The sequence below is a fragment of the Carcharodon carcharias genome, chromosome 2 (genome assembly GCF_017639515.1).
Source record: "Carcharodon carcharias isolate sCarCar2 chromosome 2, sCarCar2.pri, whole genome shotgun sequence".
Classification (NCBI taxonomy): domain Eukaryota; kingdom Metazoa; phylum Chordata; class Chondrichthyes; order Lamniformes; family Lamnidae; genus Carcharodon; species Carcharodon carcharias.
The window spans coordinates 125,284,425-125,299,971 of NC_054468.1; the positions used below are offsets into that span (position 1 = coordinate 125,284,425).

The 15,547-nt window shown below is 41.0% G+C and overlaps 1 protein-coding gene across 9 annotated transcripts in view; it reads right to left on the reverse strand.

Moving 5' to 3' along the window:
• LOC121292470 (ras and Rab interactor 2-like) overlaps positions 1-15,547 on the reverse strand; it is a 149,644-nt gene that overhangs the window by 30,981 nt on the left and 103,116 nt on the right. For 6 of the 9 annotated variants that reach the window (XM_041214458.1, XM_041214469.1, XM_041214450.1 and 3 more), the window contains 2 exons: positions 11,856-12,051; positions 236-347 (listed from right to left, as the gene is read on the reverse strand). In XM_041214458.1, coding sequence (XP_041070392.1) covers positions 236-347; positions 11,856-12,051 — 308 coding nt within the window. The remainder of the gene's footprint in view (positions 1-235; positions 348-11,855; positions 12,052-15,547) is intronic. The other 3 variants (XM_041214488.1, XM_041214517.1, XM_041214526.1) reach the window with 1 other exon arrangement.

Consider the following 15,547-nt stretch of genomic DNA (forward strand, 5'->3'; position numbering starts at 1 on the left):
AAGAAAGACGGGAAGAGGCTTCGAGTGGAGCCAATTTGAACTGGTTAGACTGCAGCAGTTTCTGAGTTGTACATTCTTTGTCGAAAGTCAAAGCTTTTGAACTGCAAAAGATTGCTAAATTTTCAAAAAGCCAGAATATGACAGTTTCATGGTATTTTATTTGCCTCATTTTGTGACAATATCTTCCCTTTTGTCTATTTTTCAAAGATAATAGAATAAGATGGAGTGTACTTACTATATTGGCTTTCTTTTATTGGAAAATCTTGAACAAAATGAGATCCCGATTCAGGTAAACGCATGGATATGACTTTCTTCTGCGTCCTGCACGATCTTCGGACCAGAAAGATCTGTTATAATAAATAGATACTGTGGTGTTAAACATGATAGAACATAAGAAATAGAAACAGAAGTAGACCAGCCTGTCAAGCCTATTCTGCTATTCAGTATGATCACAAATGATCTTCAGCCTCAACTCCACTTTCCCACTCCCTTTTATATCCCTCAATTCCCTGAGACACCAAAAATCTGTCTGTCTCAGCCTTAAACATATTCAACAATGGAGCACCTGCAACCCTCTAGGGTAGAGAATCCCAAAAATTCACAACCATTTAGGTGAAGAACTATCAGTCCTAAATGACCGATCCCTTTTCCTGAGACTGTGCCACCATGTTCTAGATTCCAAAGCCATGGAAACAACCTCTCAGTGTCTACCCTGTCCAGCCCCTTCAGAATCGTGTATGTTTCAATGAGATCACATCTCGTTCTTATAAACTTCAAAGAGTTTATGCCAAATTTACTCAGTCTCACATCATTTTTATGAAAGTATAATGATTTTTCTAATATTATTCTGGTTTATTGTCAAGTAGGTTTATGGGTGCAAGTGTGCATGAGTCTGTCTGTGTGATTTAATTACTTTTGCAGTCAGGTAGACTGCAAGCTTGAAATTATCAAAAGAAGCTAGGTGTAGAAATTAACTTGAAATGCTAATGAGTAAACATGGATGCTGTCTTAGCATGTAAGGTGTGAAGGAAATTTGCATTTTTAGATATGTGAAGGGATTGTTTGGATTTCAAAGGGATGTTAGTCTGTTTACAACTAACCAGATAAGCAAGGCTAAGGAGTGTGTTTATTTTTCCCAAAGGTTACTGACAATATTGACAACATGAAAGTTTTTATATTATGAGAAAGGTACAGTTCCAAACATATGTATAAAGGAGGATGAAAGGCTATGATAGGGGTCATGTAAGATCTAACAGGATTGTGTGAAACAGCCTTGAAAAAGTCTCCAGCCATTTGTACAAATCTGTTGTGTCCAGTAACTGAAGTTGGAGAAAGCCATTTGGAATTCCACTGTCATGTGAGTACTGTGTTAACTTGCTGGATTTTTTAAAAAATCTAAAATCTACTTTGGACTGTTGTCTTAAAGGGGGTGTGTAACTGGGAGTCAGGTTAATTAGGAATTTTAGGATTTGTTATAATAGTAATTGTAGTCTTATGTATGTGCTTGAAATATTTTCTTTTGTTAATAAATATTAGAAATTTTAAAATTAAATTACAAAGGTCTTAATGGGCTCATTACTTCTGAATTCGGTGCACATATCTTCTCCTAATAAACACAAATTGCAAAGCCGTTGTGATAGCGTGGCCAAGTTTCCCTTAAGGATTTGGTCCGTATGGCATAAATATCTGCCACATCATAACAATCATAGGTCTACTTCTCATTCCAGGAATCAGTCTAGTGAATCTGCGCTATACTGCTTCCAGATCAAGTATATCCTTCCTTAAATGTGGAGATCAAACTATGTACAGTGTTCTAGGTGTGATCTCACCAACACCATGTACAGTTGTAGCAATACTTCCTTATTTTTGTTCACCAACCCCAATGCAATAAAAAGTCAACATGCCATTTGCCTTCCTAATTGCTTACCATACCTGCACACTAACTTTGTGTTCCTTGTAACAAATACCAAGTCCCTCTGAACATCAACATATACAAATTTCACTCCTTTTAAAAATATTTCGCTTTTCTATTTTTACTACCAAAGTAAATAACCTCACACTTCCCTACAGTATACTCCACCTACCACCTTGCTGCCCATGCACTTAACTTGTCAATGTTCTCTTTGCAACTTCTGTATTCTCCTCACAGCTTGCATTCCCATCTAGCTTTCTATCATCAGCAAACTTAGATAAACTATTCTGTCCCTTTGTCTAAGTTATTAATATAGATTGTAAATAGTGGTGGCCCTGGCACTGATCCTTGTGGCACTCCACTAATCACAATCTGCCAACTTGAAAAGGCCCCATTTATCCCCACTCTGCTTCCTGTCCATTAACCAATCCTTTATTCATATTAATATATTACTCCCAACACCGTAAACCCCTACCTTACTTATTAATCTTTTGTGTGGCACATTTTTGAAAGCCTTTTGAAATTCCAAGCATATACTACATCTACTGGTTCCCCTTTATCTAGCGTACTAGTTACATCTTCAAAAAGCTCTAATAACATTTGCATAAGGGCAAATGATCTCTCTCTCATAAAACCATGCTATCTTCAATCATACTATAATTTTCTTTGATTATACTTCCTTAATAATAGAATCCAGCATTTTCTTGACAACTGATGTCAGATTAATTGGCCTGTAGTTCCTGGTTTTCTCACACTCTCCTTTCTTGGATAGTGGTGTTACATTTGCTAACTTCCTATCTGCTGGGGCCATCCTAGAATTCAGGGAATTTTGGAAAATCATAACCAGCGTATCCACTGTCTCTGCAGTTATCTCTTTTAGAAGTTTAGGATGTAGGCCATCAGGTCCTGGAGATTTTTTGTTATTCACTCACGGGATGTGGGCTTCGTTGGCTGGGCCAGCATTTATTGAAACAAGTTGTTTAAAAATACAAAGCAAGCCATTGTCTGTAAGTCATTATTATAAGTTAAGATATCCAGAATGTAAACTGATGTCTTAGTTAAGATCAGCAGTCCTATTAAGGATAAAAGTCATCACTGTGAGTTACAATGCAAAAGTGAATTGCTAATCTTTTTTAAAAAAAGATCCCTAGTTGCCCTTGAGATGTAGTGATGAGCTGCCTCCTTGAATCGCTTCAGTCCACTTTATCAAAGTTTAGTCCCTTAAGTTTTTCTGCTGATATTACCTTAATTTCCTCATTCTTATTATCCCCTTGGTTATCCTCTGTTTCTGGTATATAGAGATTGGCACAACTATTTCCATTGGTTCAAGAACAAGTAAACCAACTCACTTGAGAACAGTCAGCTTAACATTAATGATAGCTAGGCTTTCAGAGGCCTTAATACAAGATAAACTTAATCACCTAGAAAGACAAAGACTAATTAAGGGCTACCAGCAAGAATTTGTAAAAAGGCAAATAAGGCCTTAGCAAACGTGTAAGTCCTTTGAGGTGATAACTGTTTTCATGAAAAGAATTCAGTGCAGATAAAAGCAAAAAACTGCGGATGCTGGAAATCCAAAACGAAAACAAAAATACCTGGAAAAACTCAGCAGGTCTGGCAGCATCGGCGGAGAGGAATACAGTTAACATTTTGAGTCAGTGCAGGTTGTGTATGGATGTTTAAAAGGCATCTTACGGGTTGAAGCACGAGCACTTGGTGATAAAATTAAGATGCATAGTATTGACAGGAATGTGGAAGCGTGGACAGAAAACAGAGCAGCAGGAGAGGAGATTGGGCAGATAGCGATTGGATGAAACTTAGTGTGGATAAGTGCATGATGAATAAGGAAAAGAAATAAACACCAAATGGCAAAAGCTTCAAAAAGATCAGTGAGGCTTAAGGTTTTAGATGCATAAACCATTATTTTATTAGCCTTTCCATTCCTAAAGAAGCTGGAATCAATCTTTAACTTTTGAGGAGAGACTAGAGAAACTGAGACTCTCAATAGAGAATGTTTGCTTAAAATTATGAGTGGCTTTTATAAGATAAACAGTGAAAAACCACTTACACTGGTTGGCGGGTTCATAATTGGAAGACATAAACTTATCACCATCAAATGAACAAAGGAAAGAAACATTAGGAGAAATAGTTTTATGCAGAGCGTTGTTTGGACATGGAATATCCTATTAAGTACATTAATCACTTTTAAAAATGAAGTTTGAAAAAGAAAAATTAACAATGGTATGGGGCAATGTATGGTAAAAGGACTGAGTGGATAACTTGAGAACACAAATGCAAATTTGATGGACTGAATGTGCTCCATTTATGCTAGATAATTCCATAAATTAAAAAAGATGCGGCAATACTTATGTTGTCATCCAAATTCTGCTTTTTAGTGTCTTCTCTGGTGTACTCCTAGCATAGCATGCACATGACAAGGGGTCACAAACTGAACTGAACTACAATGACCGATAAGGTGATGCCGCAGGGCATTGTATGGGACATTTAGGTCAGTTGATGTTAACTCACAACACAGACAAAGAGACAGAAAGAATCAAGTGCTGACAGTCCATATTTAGTTTGGTGGAAAGCTCCGGATTAACTATTAATAATTTCAAGTGCCATGACTGGAACCATTGATAAAGTAGAGAAGTGATAATGCCAAGATATATGATTAGAATTAATTATTTTTGTCTGACAAAAAAAAAGAGATTTGTTTGCTGCCCTTACTTTATCCAAAATCAAGTTCCTCTTGCCCATCATTCCTGCCCTTGGCAACCTACATTGGCTTTTAGTTCCTCCAATTTAAAATTTTCATTCTCCTGTTTAAATCCCTTCATGGTTTGCCCCTCCCTATCTCTGCAACCTCTTTCAGCCCTGCAATTTATCCTCCTGAACTCCCCATTCCTCTGACTCTGACCTATTGTGTATTCCCTCTCTTTTTGTTGCACCATTGGCGATTGGTTTTTCAGTCATCTAGGCCCCACCGCCTGCAATTCCCTCCTTAAATTCCTCCACATCACTTAAGACCCTCCTTAACCCTCTTTGACAAAGCTATTGTTTGCTTCCCCTAATACCTCCTCTATGGTCTGAGCATCAATTTTTGCCTGATTCTGCTTCTGTGAAGCACTTTGGAATGTTTTTCTGTGGCAGAAGTGCTTTATAAATGCAAGTTGCAATTGTTTTCTCGCTTAACTTCTTATAGTGGGCTTGTAGGAAGCTTAGAAATAGCATTTACCATCTGCACATACATCTGGACATGCTCATTTTAAAAAAGATTAGCAACTCACTTTTGCATTGTATTTCACAGTGATGACTTTTATCCTTAATAGGACTGCTGATCTTAACTTAGACATCAGTTTACATTCTGGTATCTTAACTTATAATAATGACTTACAGACAATGGCTTGCTTTGTATTTTTAAATAACTTGTTTCATGCCAACTTCTTCGATCTAGTATATAAGGGCATAACGGGGAATGACATTTACTTGATATATATCTAGGGTAGCGAGGTGTGTGCGGAGAAGCTGGCAGAGAGAACTCTATGGAACCATTCCACAAGACGTCAATTGTTGTAGTCCAATTAAGGTAAAGCAGGCAGTACATGGGCTACAAGAGGAGCAGATTTGATCAGTCAGTAGTATTTTGCTGTTCTATAATTGCATATGAGGATAGTAACAGAATCAATTAACTGTTACAGCTAGCAATCAAAATATATACAGCATTATGCAAGTAAATAGAAATGATTGAATACTTTGGTCCAGTGGCTTTCAAACCTTTTTGGTTGAAGGGCCCCTTTTCAAATGGATTAGTAGTCATGGAACTCCCCCATCTAAATGTAATACTATAAACCTCTTGCATATTTTCATTTCTGAATGTGAAGTGTTAAAGAGATTTGCCTGGAATTTTGCCAGGGCTGCCTGATACAGTGAACATTGATGTGATTATCGATGTGAAAATTTTTATCTTCCCTTCAGCCAAAGGGTAACCTTACAGGTTCAGCAACATGCTTGTCGAGTACTTCACCGCACAACACCTCCCTGCTCTTCCTGGAGTCGAATTGGCTTGGTGGCTCTTTATTCGGACTTTCAGGGGTAACCCTCCACCGCCCTCCTACTCACTGCACAGCTGCTGAGTATTTCAGTGTTTAATTCCTCCCCTTCTGCTTTTACCGACCTGTCTACACTAGGATATTACTGATGGGCCGCCTGGTGGGTGGCAATTTTGCCATCGAGGCGCTGCCAGTAACTGGGACTATGGCTTTAGTCTGGATCCAGTCACAGGCCCAGCTGCTGAACTCAGTGTATAGAGTTCAGCTTTATCATCATCCTAGGCCCCTGAACAAAGCTGACGTGGTGGCTCCTTCCTACCTTCTGCCAGCCCCAGCCCCAGGAATCCATTCCTGGTTCTCTGTGACCTCTCGGCTGTGAATCCATTCCTAATTCTCTGTGACCTCTCGGCTGCGAATCCATTCCTGGTTCTCTGTGACCTCTCGGCTGCGAATCCATTCCTGGTTCTCTGCGACCTCTCGGCTGCGAATCTATTCCTGGTTCTCTGTGACCTCTCGGCTGCAAATCCACTCCAGGTTCTCTGTGACCTCTCGGCTGCAAATCCATTCCTGGTTCTCTGTGACCTCTCGGCTGCGAATCCATTCCTAGTTCTCTGTGACCTCTCGGCTGTGAATCCATTCCTGGTTCTCTGTGACCTCTCGGCTGCGAATCCATTCCTGGTTCTCTGTGACCTCTCGGCTGTGAATCCATTCCTGGTTCTCTGTGACCTCTCGGCTGCGAATCCATTCCTGGTTCTCTGTGACCTCTCGGCTGCGAATCCATTCCTGGTTCTCTGTGGCCTCTCGTCTCCTTTCTTGGGATTCTCAGACAGTCCAAGGGTCCACTAATCCCATTACCTTCTCATTTCCAAAGCTGCTCTGGCTCCAATGCCTGCATGACAATCACTTACCAACGTCTCACTGTGTGAATATACCAGGTCACGGAAAGTGAGCTCTTTGCTGTCAAGAGTTGAGCAGGCACAGGCGATCAAAATAATGCCCAACAGTATGTGTCCATTCCTTGCTCCTACAGCAACCAGTCCCATCACATTATTTCGTGGATCTTGGAAAGTCACTAAGGACCCCAAGTCTGCTTTAGTCTGTAATGTGCATCCTGTCCCAATCATACAGTGCAGTCATTCATTCGAAATTTAAGCAACAGTGTTTGGGCTTATTTTTGGATGAACGTTTTGTGTTTACTTTCTGATGACAGGAGTTTTGAATTTGATTTTATAATTTTACAAAATGCAAGTGTATTTTTAATTAAAAAATAATAATCTTAAATCCTCTGCCATGTTTTCTTTGGTTAATTACAATACGTCTGAATTTTATGCTGGGGGTGGGATCCACCCTTAGGTAAAAATTGATGGTGAGCCTGCCTCCACCTGGCCAGCTTGCCCCGTAGCCATTTAACAGCAATCGGAGTTTAACTGGCTCGAGGCGGGCCTACTGGCCCCTTCCAAGAGGATTTCCAGCCTCAGAGCTGCTGGCCAATTAAGGGCTGTTGGCCACTGCTAAGACTGCAGACAGTTCTGAAGAGATGTCGTCAATGGAGCCCAAACTTAAAAAGTAACCCCAGGGTCTCACCGGGCCCAGGGAGGTGAGGGTGGAGGTTAGGTGGTCAGGGATCATCAGGGCTAGGGAGGGAGCCGAAACCCCAAGATAGGGGGCTTCCAATGGACATAGAGTGCCAATGGAGGCACCTTCCCTCTAACCCTGTTGCCCAGTCACCAGGTTTTACCTGGCAGACTGGACACTTGGCGTTGACTCCCCCCGCTGCGGGAAACATCCCAGTGGCAGCAGGAAGAGGCTCTTAAGTAGCCACTTAAGGGCCTCAATTCAATTTATTGACTACTTAAGGGCTTCAATTGGCCCATGGGCAAACAGGTTACCCAATGCTTCCCCAGCCGCTGGTAAAATCACAGCAGGCATGGGCACAGCATCACTGCCAAGGTGTCCAATTTTACAACATCCTGTCACCCCCACCTTCCTGGGGTTCGGTGGGTGGGGGGTGGGGGGGTGGGGGGGTGGTGGATGGCAGAGCTAAACTCCAGCCATAATGGGGCAGCTAATTTTACAGGGAGAATCTAGGTTTGTGGAATTAGCTGCTGTCCAAAAGAAATAGTAATGGGCACATTCCAACTTGCCTCAGCATCCTGCGGAAAGTGGCAGAAATAAAACAATGGAAGCAAATTGCCCACCATTTCCACTCACTATCTGCCCTACCCACCACACTACGGTAAGATGGGATGGGGTGCGAGGAGCTTAGAAACTAGCCAATCCCGGGTTTTTCACCTCTACCTCCCGTTGGCTGGTTATGGAGTTTAATATAAGAGCATAAGAACTAGGAGCAGGAGTAGGCAATTCAGCCCCTCGAGCCTACCCCACCATTCATTACAATCATGGCCAATCTCAGCAATCTCATTTCGGCCTCAACTCCAATTTCCCGCCCTCTCCCCATAACCTTTCAACCCGTTACTAATTAAAAATCTGTCTATCTCCTCCTTAAATTTATTCAGCGTCCCGGCATCCACTGCACTCTGAGGTAGTGAATTCCACAGATTCACGACCCTTTGAGAAAAGTAATTCCTCCTCATCTCTGATTTAAATCTACCACCCCTTGGCCTAAAACTATGGCCTCTCATTCTCGAATGCCCCACAAGGGAAACATCTGCTCCATGTTTACTTTGTTTATACCCTTTAGCATCTTATATACCTCAATTAGATCTCCACTCATCCTTCTAAACTCCAGAGAGTATAGGCCTAAACTGCTCAATCTCTCCTCATAAGACAAGCCCCGCATCTCTGGAATCAATCTAGTGAACCTCCTCTGAACCGCCTCCAATGCAACTACATCCTTCCTCAAGTAAGGGGACCAAAATTGTGCACAGTTTAATCGGCAAAGGTCTTAGAACAAGTCACCATTGTCAGCCAAGGACGAAGCACATTGGCAAAGGCTCCAAAAATAGGAAAACAGAAGCAAAATATAATTTATCAAAGGATTACAAATATTTTTTAAATTATACATCGATTGACGTGATTTTGAGGCAAATCTTTTTTATTACCTGTAATTCTGCCATGTACCATGTGGGGGAGATCAGTAAGAGCAATTGATTCAAAAGCCTTAGAATTATCAACGGTTTTCATTCTCTTGACAACAAAGTCACAAGTGAGAAAAGACCATACGTCCTATCGTAAGGGAAGGTTCACTAGGTTGATTTCTGGGATGAAGGGTCGTCTTATGAGGAAGGGTTGAGCAGATTGGGCTTATACTCATTGGAATTTAGAAGAATGAGAGGTGATCTTATTGAAACATATAAAGATCATGAGGGGGCTTGAAAGGCTGGATGCTGAAAGGATGTTTGCCCTCCTGGGGGAATGTAGAACTAAGGGATGCAGCTTCAAAATTACTGGTCTCCATTTAAGATGGAGTTGAGGAGGAAGTTCTACTTTCAGGGCATTGTTAGCTTTAGAATTTTCTATCCCAGAGGCCAGTGGGGACTGGGCCATTGAATATATTCATGGCTGAGTTAGACAGTTTTTGATCGACAATGCAGATAAAGATTATGAGAGTTGGGGGGCTGGCAGGAAAGTGGAGTTAAGGCTTAATCAGCTCAGCCATGATCTTATTAAATGGCAGAGCAGGCTCAACGGGCTGACAGGCCTCCTCCTGCTTCTATTTCCTATGTTCTTATGTCACGGTCCTATTAAGAGTTTCCTGAATTTTTATTTTGTCATGGATACCTCCCCATTCTTTCTGAGTATTCACTTAAAGGATCAACAAGTCCTTTTCTTTAACTACGTATTGATAGCTCTATAACTTTCAATCCCACCTCTCAATGGCAGCCAATTAGGCTCCTCTTAGAGTTGCCAACTGACTCTTAATCAATGGTCTTCTCAGGAGTGCTCCACATGTCCACCATTTTGTGGGGAAGAAAATGGGTTTTTAATCTTGCTTGACATTTGTGAATTTTGTTCTTGTGTCTTATGCTGACTGACCAATTTAAATGGCTTGTTCAATCGACCTGTATACTTGAAACAATTTTGTAGATATGATTCATATATCTCTCTCCTCAGTCATCTTTTCTGCAAAAAAATTGGATGACTTCCAATTGGACCTCTTCTTGCTACCTTTTAGAGGAGGGTTTTACAATTATTATCTCTAATCTCAATCTAAATTGTATCTATATTGCTTCATATGGTTGCCATCATCAATGTATCTGCACTCGTCTTTCACCTTTCACTATCTCTGATCGTTGAGCCGTTTTCTGATGCTTATTACTTGCTATTATGGTTTTATTGACTCTCTTCATTATGTTTACAATATTGCATATTCTTTATTTGGCTGAAACCAAGTTTCAACATTAGTGAAACTGAATATATTTTAAACTAACACGGAAGTGTAGAAAAATTGTATTTTTTAAAAGCAATTTTAAAAAGATATCCCAAAACAGCGACTACTCCCCTGCCATCCTGCTGACACCATGGTTAAATACCAGTTTACCACAAAGGAAAAGATGACAAGCTCTTCCTATTTTTGAATTTCAGATGCTAAATTTCAGACTGACCGTAGAACTCAATGGCAGATTTCTGCAAAACACATGTGAATGGTGGGGAGGTTCAACATTCCACTGCCAGTTTTCCCAAGGACTTACCAACGACAATTCCTACAAGCTAGACATACAACAGCACTCTCCTTTAGTATTTATTTGAAAAATGAGTCAACAATTAAGAAAACAATAATCTTCAGAAGCAAAGTGGCTGATCTTCTGATCAGGGCTGTCATGCTTGTTATATCTCTGCTCAATACCAGCAACAACTTCCACGTAAAAAGTTAACAGAGTTTAAGAAAAACACAATGCTTTTCGCCAAAGCGTGGAAGCAAGTCGGACCCGAAAGGGTTCAGGAAGAACATTCCAGACAATTGAAGACTGCAAACTGCAGATGGAGGAGAAGGTGCAAAGGCGGCAGGAGCTTAAAGAAACAGGCAGTTAAATTCAAGGGATTTGTAGACAAGGACAAGGATTAGAACTGAATCATCCGAGGGGTAGAGTCAATGGAGGCTGCCGAGGACAGGGGGATGGTGGGATGACTTTGTGCGGCAATAGTACACAGATGCACTGTCGGTTAAGTCAGAAAGATAGAGTATTGTCAGGGTTGGTGTATTGTGATGATGGTCACAAGGGATGTCTGGAATACCTCTGACTAGGGCTGTCTCAGCACTGTGCACAAGACAGAAACCAGACTAAAGGGATTTGTTTAGTGAGTGATGAGAGAGATAGACACACAGCTGTATGGGAATGATGTATAGGAGGATCATATAGAGGAAAGGGAGATTATAGTTAAGAGTATTGTTGAAGTGAAGGGAGGTTACAGGTTAGACACTGCTGGAAAGAACAACAATGTTATTATGGGCTTTTTGAGGAGATGGTGATAGCCATCTGTTTTGAGTTTCGACCAGCAGATGGACAAACCCTACAAAAAAAGTATCTGTGGGCAATCCAACCTTGTGCTGCTAAAGAGAGTAGTTAAATTGCGATGAATTGTGTTGAGGCACGAGAGGTTGGTCTCACCGAAGAGATGAATCTGACATTTCTAGGCCTAGTCTGAAGTCCCCTTCACCACCACTGCTAAAAGGTACACACGGGCTGAAGAATAGACAGACAAGTCAAGTTCCAATACCTCAGTTTAAGAACATGCTACTAACTAAATCCAAACACGAAGGCCTGCTAGCCTGTGGAGAATTTTACATTTTCTCTTCAAATTTTTTTAAAAAAATGTACTGGTGGCATATTTTTCAGACGAAAGTGGGATAATTCAGCCGCAAGACCTTTCATGCCACAATTGTAAGATATGTCACTTATCTTTTAAAAAGTTTCAGGTCAATAACTTACCCCTGCATCCTCAGGTTGTAGAATGCGCAGAGCATCCTCATCACTCAGGGTGAGATGCAGCCAGACTGGATGGGTGTGTAGAAGCCGATCAAAAATACTGAGGTTGCATAAGAAGCTTTCATAGCCAGAATCCCTCATCCAGTACTTAGCAGCTTCTTCTCTCTGAAAGTCATAGTCCATGTCCTCTTGCGCACTGCTTAATAAGATACAGCTAATGAGAAATATGTAGGCAACTAAACTACATGCTGAAAATAGGCAGTTATATAAGTATGCAAAAAGCAAATTATAGCATTTCATCTTAAACATAATTTTATAAATATTTTTCATCACCAGGCTGCAGACTAACTTCAGAAGACTCAACCACAACCTATTTGTACATGGTGACAGATAGAGACAAAACTAGAACAGGGGTGCAGTGTTTCTCTAGAACAGTACAAAGTAGCATAAAAGCCAATTTCCCCAGTGAGTTTTATGAGAATATGCATTCAAAATAACTCATGCACACAGTACTTGGCAGAGAGGAACTTATAATTCATTTCATGTAGTGTATTTTTTGCATCCAATAAAACCAAGTCTGAACTCTGGGATGTGGTGGGAGTTAAGGGTGCATAATCTATTTGGGGACAATTTGTTAAATATTCTGCATATTTTCAGACTGCGTGGGAATGAAGTAGCGGGTTATTCCAGACAAGTATTTGAAAACATGTCATTAAAATGAAAGCAAAATACTGCAGATGCTGGAAATCTGAAACAAAAACAGAAAATGCTGGAAAAACAGGTCTAACAGGAGAAACAGTTAACGTTTCGAGTCCGTTTGACTCTTCTACTCTGAAGAGTCACCATACGGACTTGAAACGTTAATTTAGAAAACATATCCTTGTGAGCAAGTCACTTTGTGGGATATTACCTGTTTGGATAAAGTTTGAATAAGGAACTCTAACCTCTTTTTGAAATTCGCCACAAACAAGTTGAATATTCAATTTTATTTAACAGGCTCCTGGTGGATATTCTGTTCACAAGCAGCCGAGGAACTGAAGTGGAGTCAGTGAGGGACTGGGAGTCTGTCAATTATGATTTATTGCACGTTATTTTTAAAAATTTAATTAGTTTGTTTTCTAACTTATCAGAGGACAGGTCCTGATACAACTCTGTGCGCTGGACATATAACAAACAGACTAAATATCTCGCTGGCCAGGAGAATTGACAACCATCCTCAGTTAAGATGATGCATATATCCTGCTGTATACAACCAGAGGCAAAAGATCTCACTGCTGTGAATGCTGGGCTGTGATGAATTAGCTGGTATCTACCAGAGGCCTACAATTGAGTTCAGGTGTCCCTGAACTAAAGAGGGAAAAACACTCAGAATTTACACTCTTGACTGCTGCCCAGTTCCTCCTTGCAGAAAGTGCATCTACGTGGAATTTGAAGCCTGTAACCATATATAGGCTCGGGTCTGATGCCTTTGACATCCGAGTAACCATTAACACATGCTTTGGGCTCACACATGCTGAGCAGCCACTTGGGGTAGTACTGGAGGGCTTTTGGTAACTTTGAACGAGAACCTAAGCAGGAGTCCCCAGTGAAAAAACCTGAGGGAGGAAAATAAATGCTAAATAAAGTGGTGGCAGTACAGTGGTAACAAATACCAGGTGCTTTATGAGCTTGTGCCCCAGTTCGAGCTAGTATTAGAGTCTGATTTGCACTGGCGAGTGGGATTTTTCTTTTCTCAGTTAAAATGGCAATGGGTACATTTCCTGTAACCATTGATTCTGGCAGCTAATGTACGAGGCAGTTTGGTCATACTGTTTTGCCTAAACAGTAAAAAGTCCAACCCAGAACTGCTGGTTAAACCGGTGAAGCATGTAAAGGTAATTAGGCAAGAGGCAGCTCCACAGGGCTGCCTCAGTTACACTGTCAATTACAGAGGAGGTAAACTGTCAACATTAATTACAGCTAGGAATTTCCCTTGGACAGGAAAGAGATTTTGGGTGTACCCTACTGGCTGAATATTTACATCCGAATGGTGAGACAATTTTCTTCCTTTGTTTGCATTTCTGTTTGGGCATATCAGGGAAACCTTGACTTAATAGATCCACTACAATACTTTCCATTGGTCTCACCAATTCTGCAAGCTGTCCCCATGTCACAAACAATAAGAGGCTCCAATTTTACGGAAGTAAAAACCATCTAAATATAGTAGCAGTGCTTTTACTTAGTAAAAGCGCTTCACACATTCAAATACTTTCGAGGTGCACTGACTTGTGTAAGTAAATGTAACACTGATACTATGGCAGCAACACCCCAGAAACAGCAATGAGATGAATGAGTAATTAACTTGGTTGTCTGGGGCTTGTAGAAAGGAGGAAGAATGCTGGCTAGCAGGCCAAGGGAGCAATATCTTCTCTTTTAGAAACTTTGCCATACAATCATTATTGTTCACCCAAAACTCTAGAACTGGCAGGTAGGATCTCAGTTTAACATCTAATCCAAGGAACTGCACCCACAACATAGTAGTCCTTCAGTATTGCATCAGAGTGCTGGCCCAGTGTGCTCGTACTGTTACAGGATTTAAATACATAACTTCCTAATCCAGGAATATCAAACGACTTTATGGAGGGATTTCCATTTTGCTGCTTCAGCTCCTTTTTGATTGGAACAAATCCCCCTGTAAGTATTTTATTCAAGCCATATTTCTTTACTGCTTTGTGATAATAAAATTAAGATTGTTTGATTAATTTCAAATGCAGCAAGTTGTTAGTTAATTAGTCATTTTAAAATCAATTTCCGTTTTCATTGTTTCATTGTTGCCATCAGTGAGATGAGGATTTTTTTTTTTAAATGTAGCAAGATATGATCTGGAATATTCTAACTGAATGCAGGTTTAATAATAATTTTCAAAAAGAAGAACTGCATAAAATACCTGAAGGAGAAAAAAAAACTGCAGGGCAATAGGCAGGGAGTGGGACTAATGGATAGCTCTCCTGGTGGAATTTTCTGCCTTATGCTATTTCCAGTTCCCAACCCTGTTCTATCAGGGTGCCTGCCTGTGAGGTCTTCCCAAAGGCGACCAATTAAGAGGCTGGTCTGGGTCCCTGTGCTGCAGGCCCAATCAGAGCCTTGGAACAACAGACACTGCCCCTGTGGGAGGGGGAACATGAGGGTGCCTCCATCTTGATGCGCCCTCTGAAGTGTTTACAATTTAATTAAATAAATGGTGGCAGCCCCTTCACAGGATGGCTGGCGACAGCAGCTATGCTCACTGATGGCTGCAGCTCGGGTAAGCGGGGTCGGTGCAGGAGGCCTAGCAGGCCCAAGGGAATCCCCAATTAAGTTAATTATCCAGATTGGCTACCCACCGTTACCAGATGGGTAGCCTCTGTCAATGAGGATCTGCCTAGAGGTCGGAGTGCACAGCTGGCCCAATGCCAACTTCTATGACATTCCTCCCAGTTCTGTCTTCTAGCCCACTCGCGCGGAACCGGGAAAATTCTCCCTTTAAACAGCCAGCGCAGGCACAATAGGCCGAATGGCCTCTTCTATGCAGCACTTATACATGATTGTATGATTCTATGACCTATTTACAGGCCTTAAATTGAATATGAGGATTGAGAGACCAGGAAAAGCAAGAGGCAACATGACAGAAACGTACTTTTTGTTATGAAGACACCTGCATCAATTGATCATTGAAA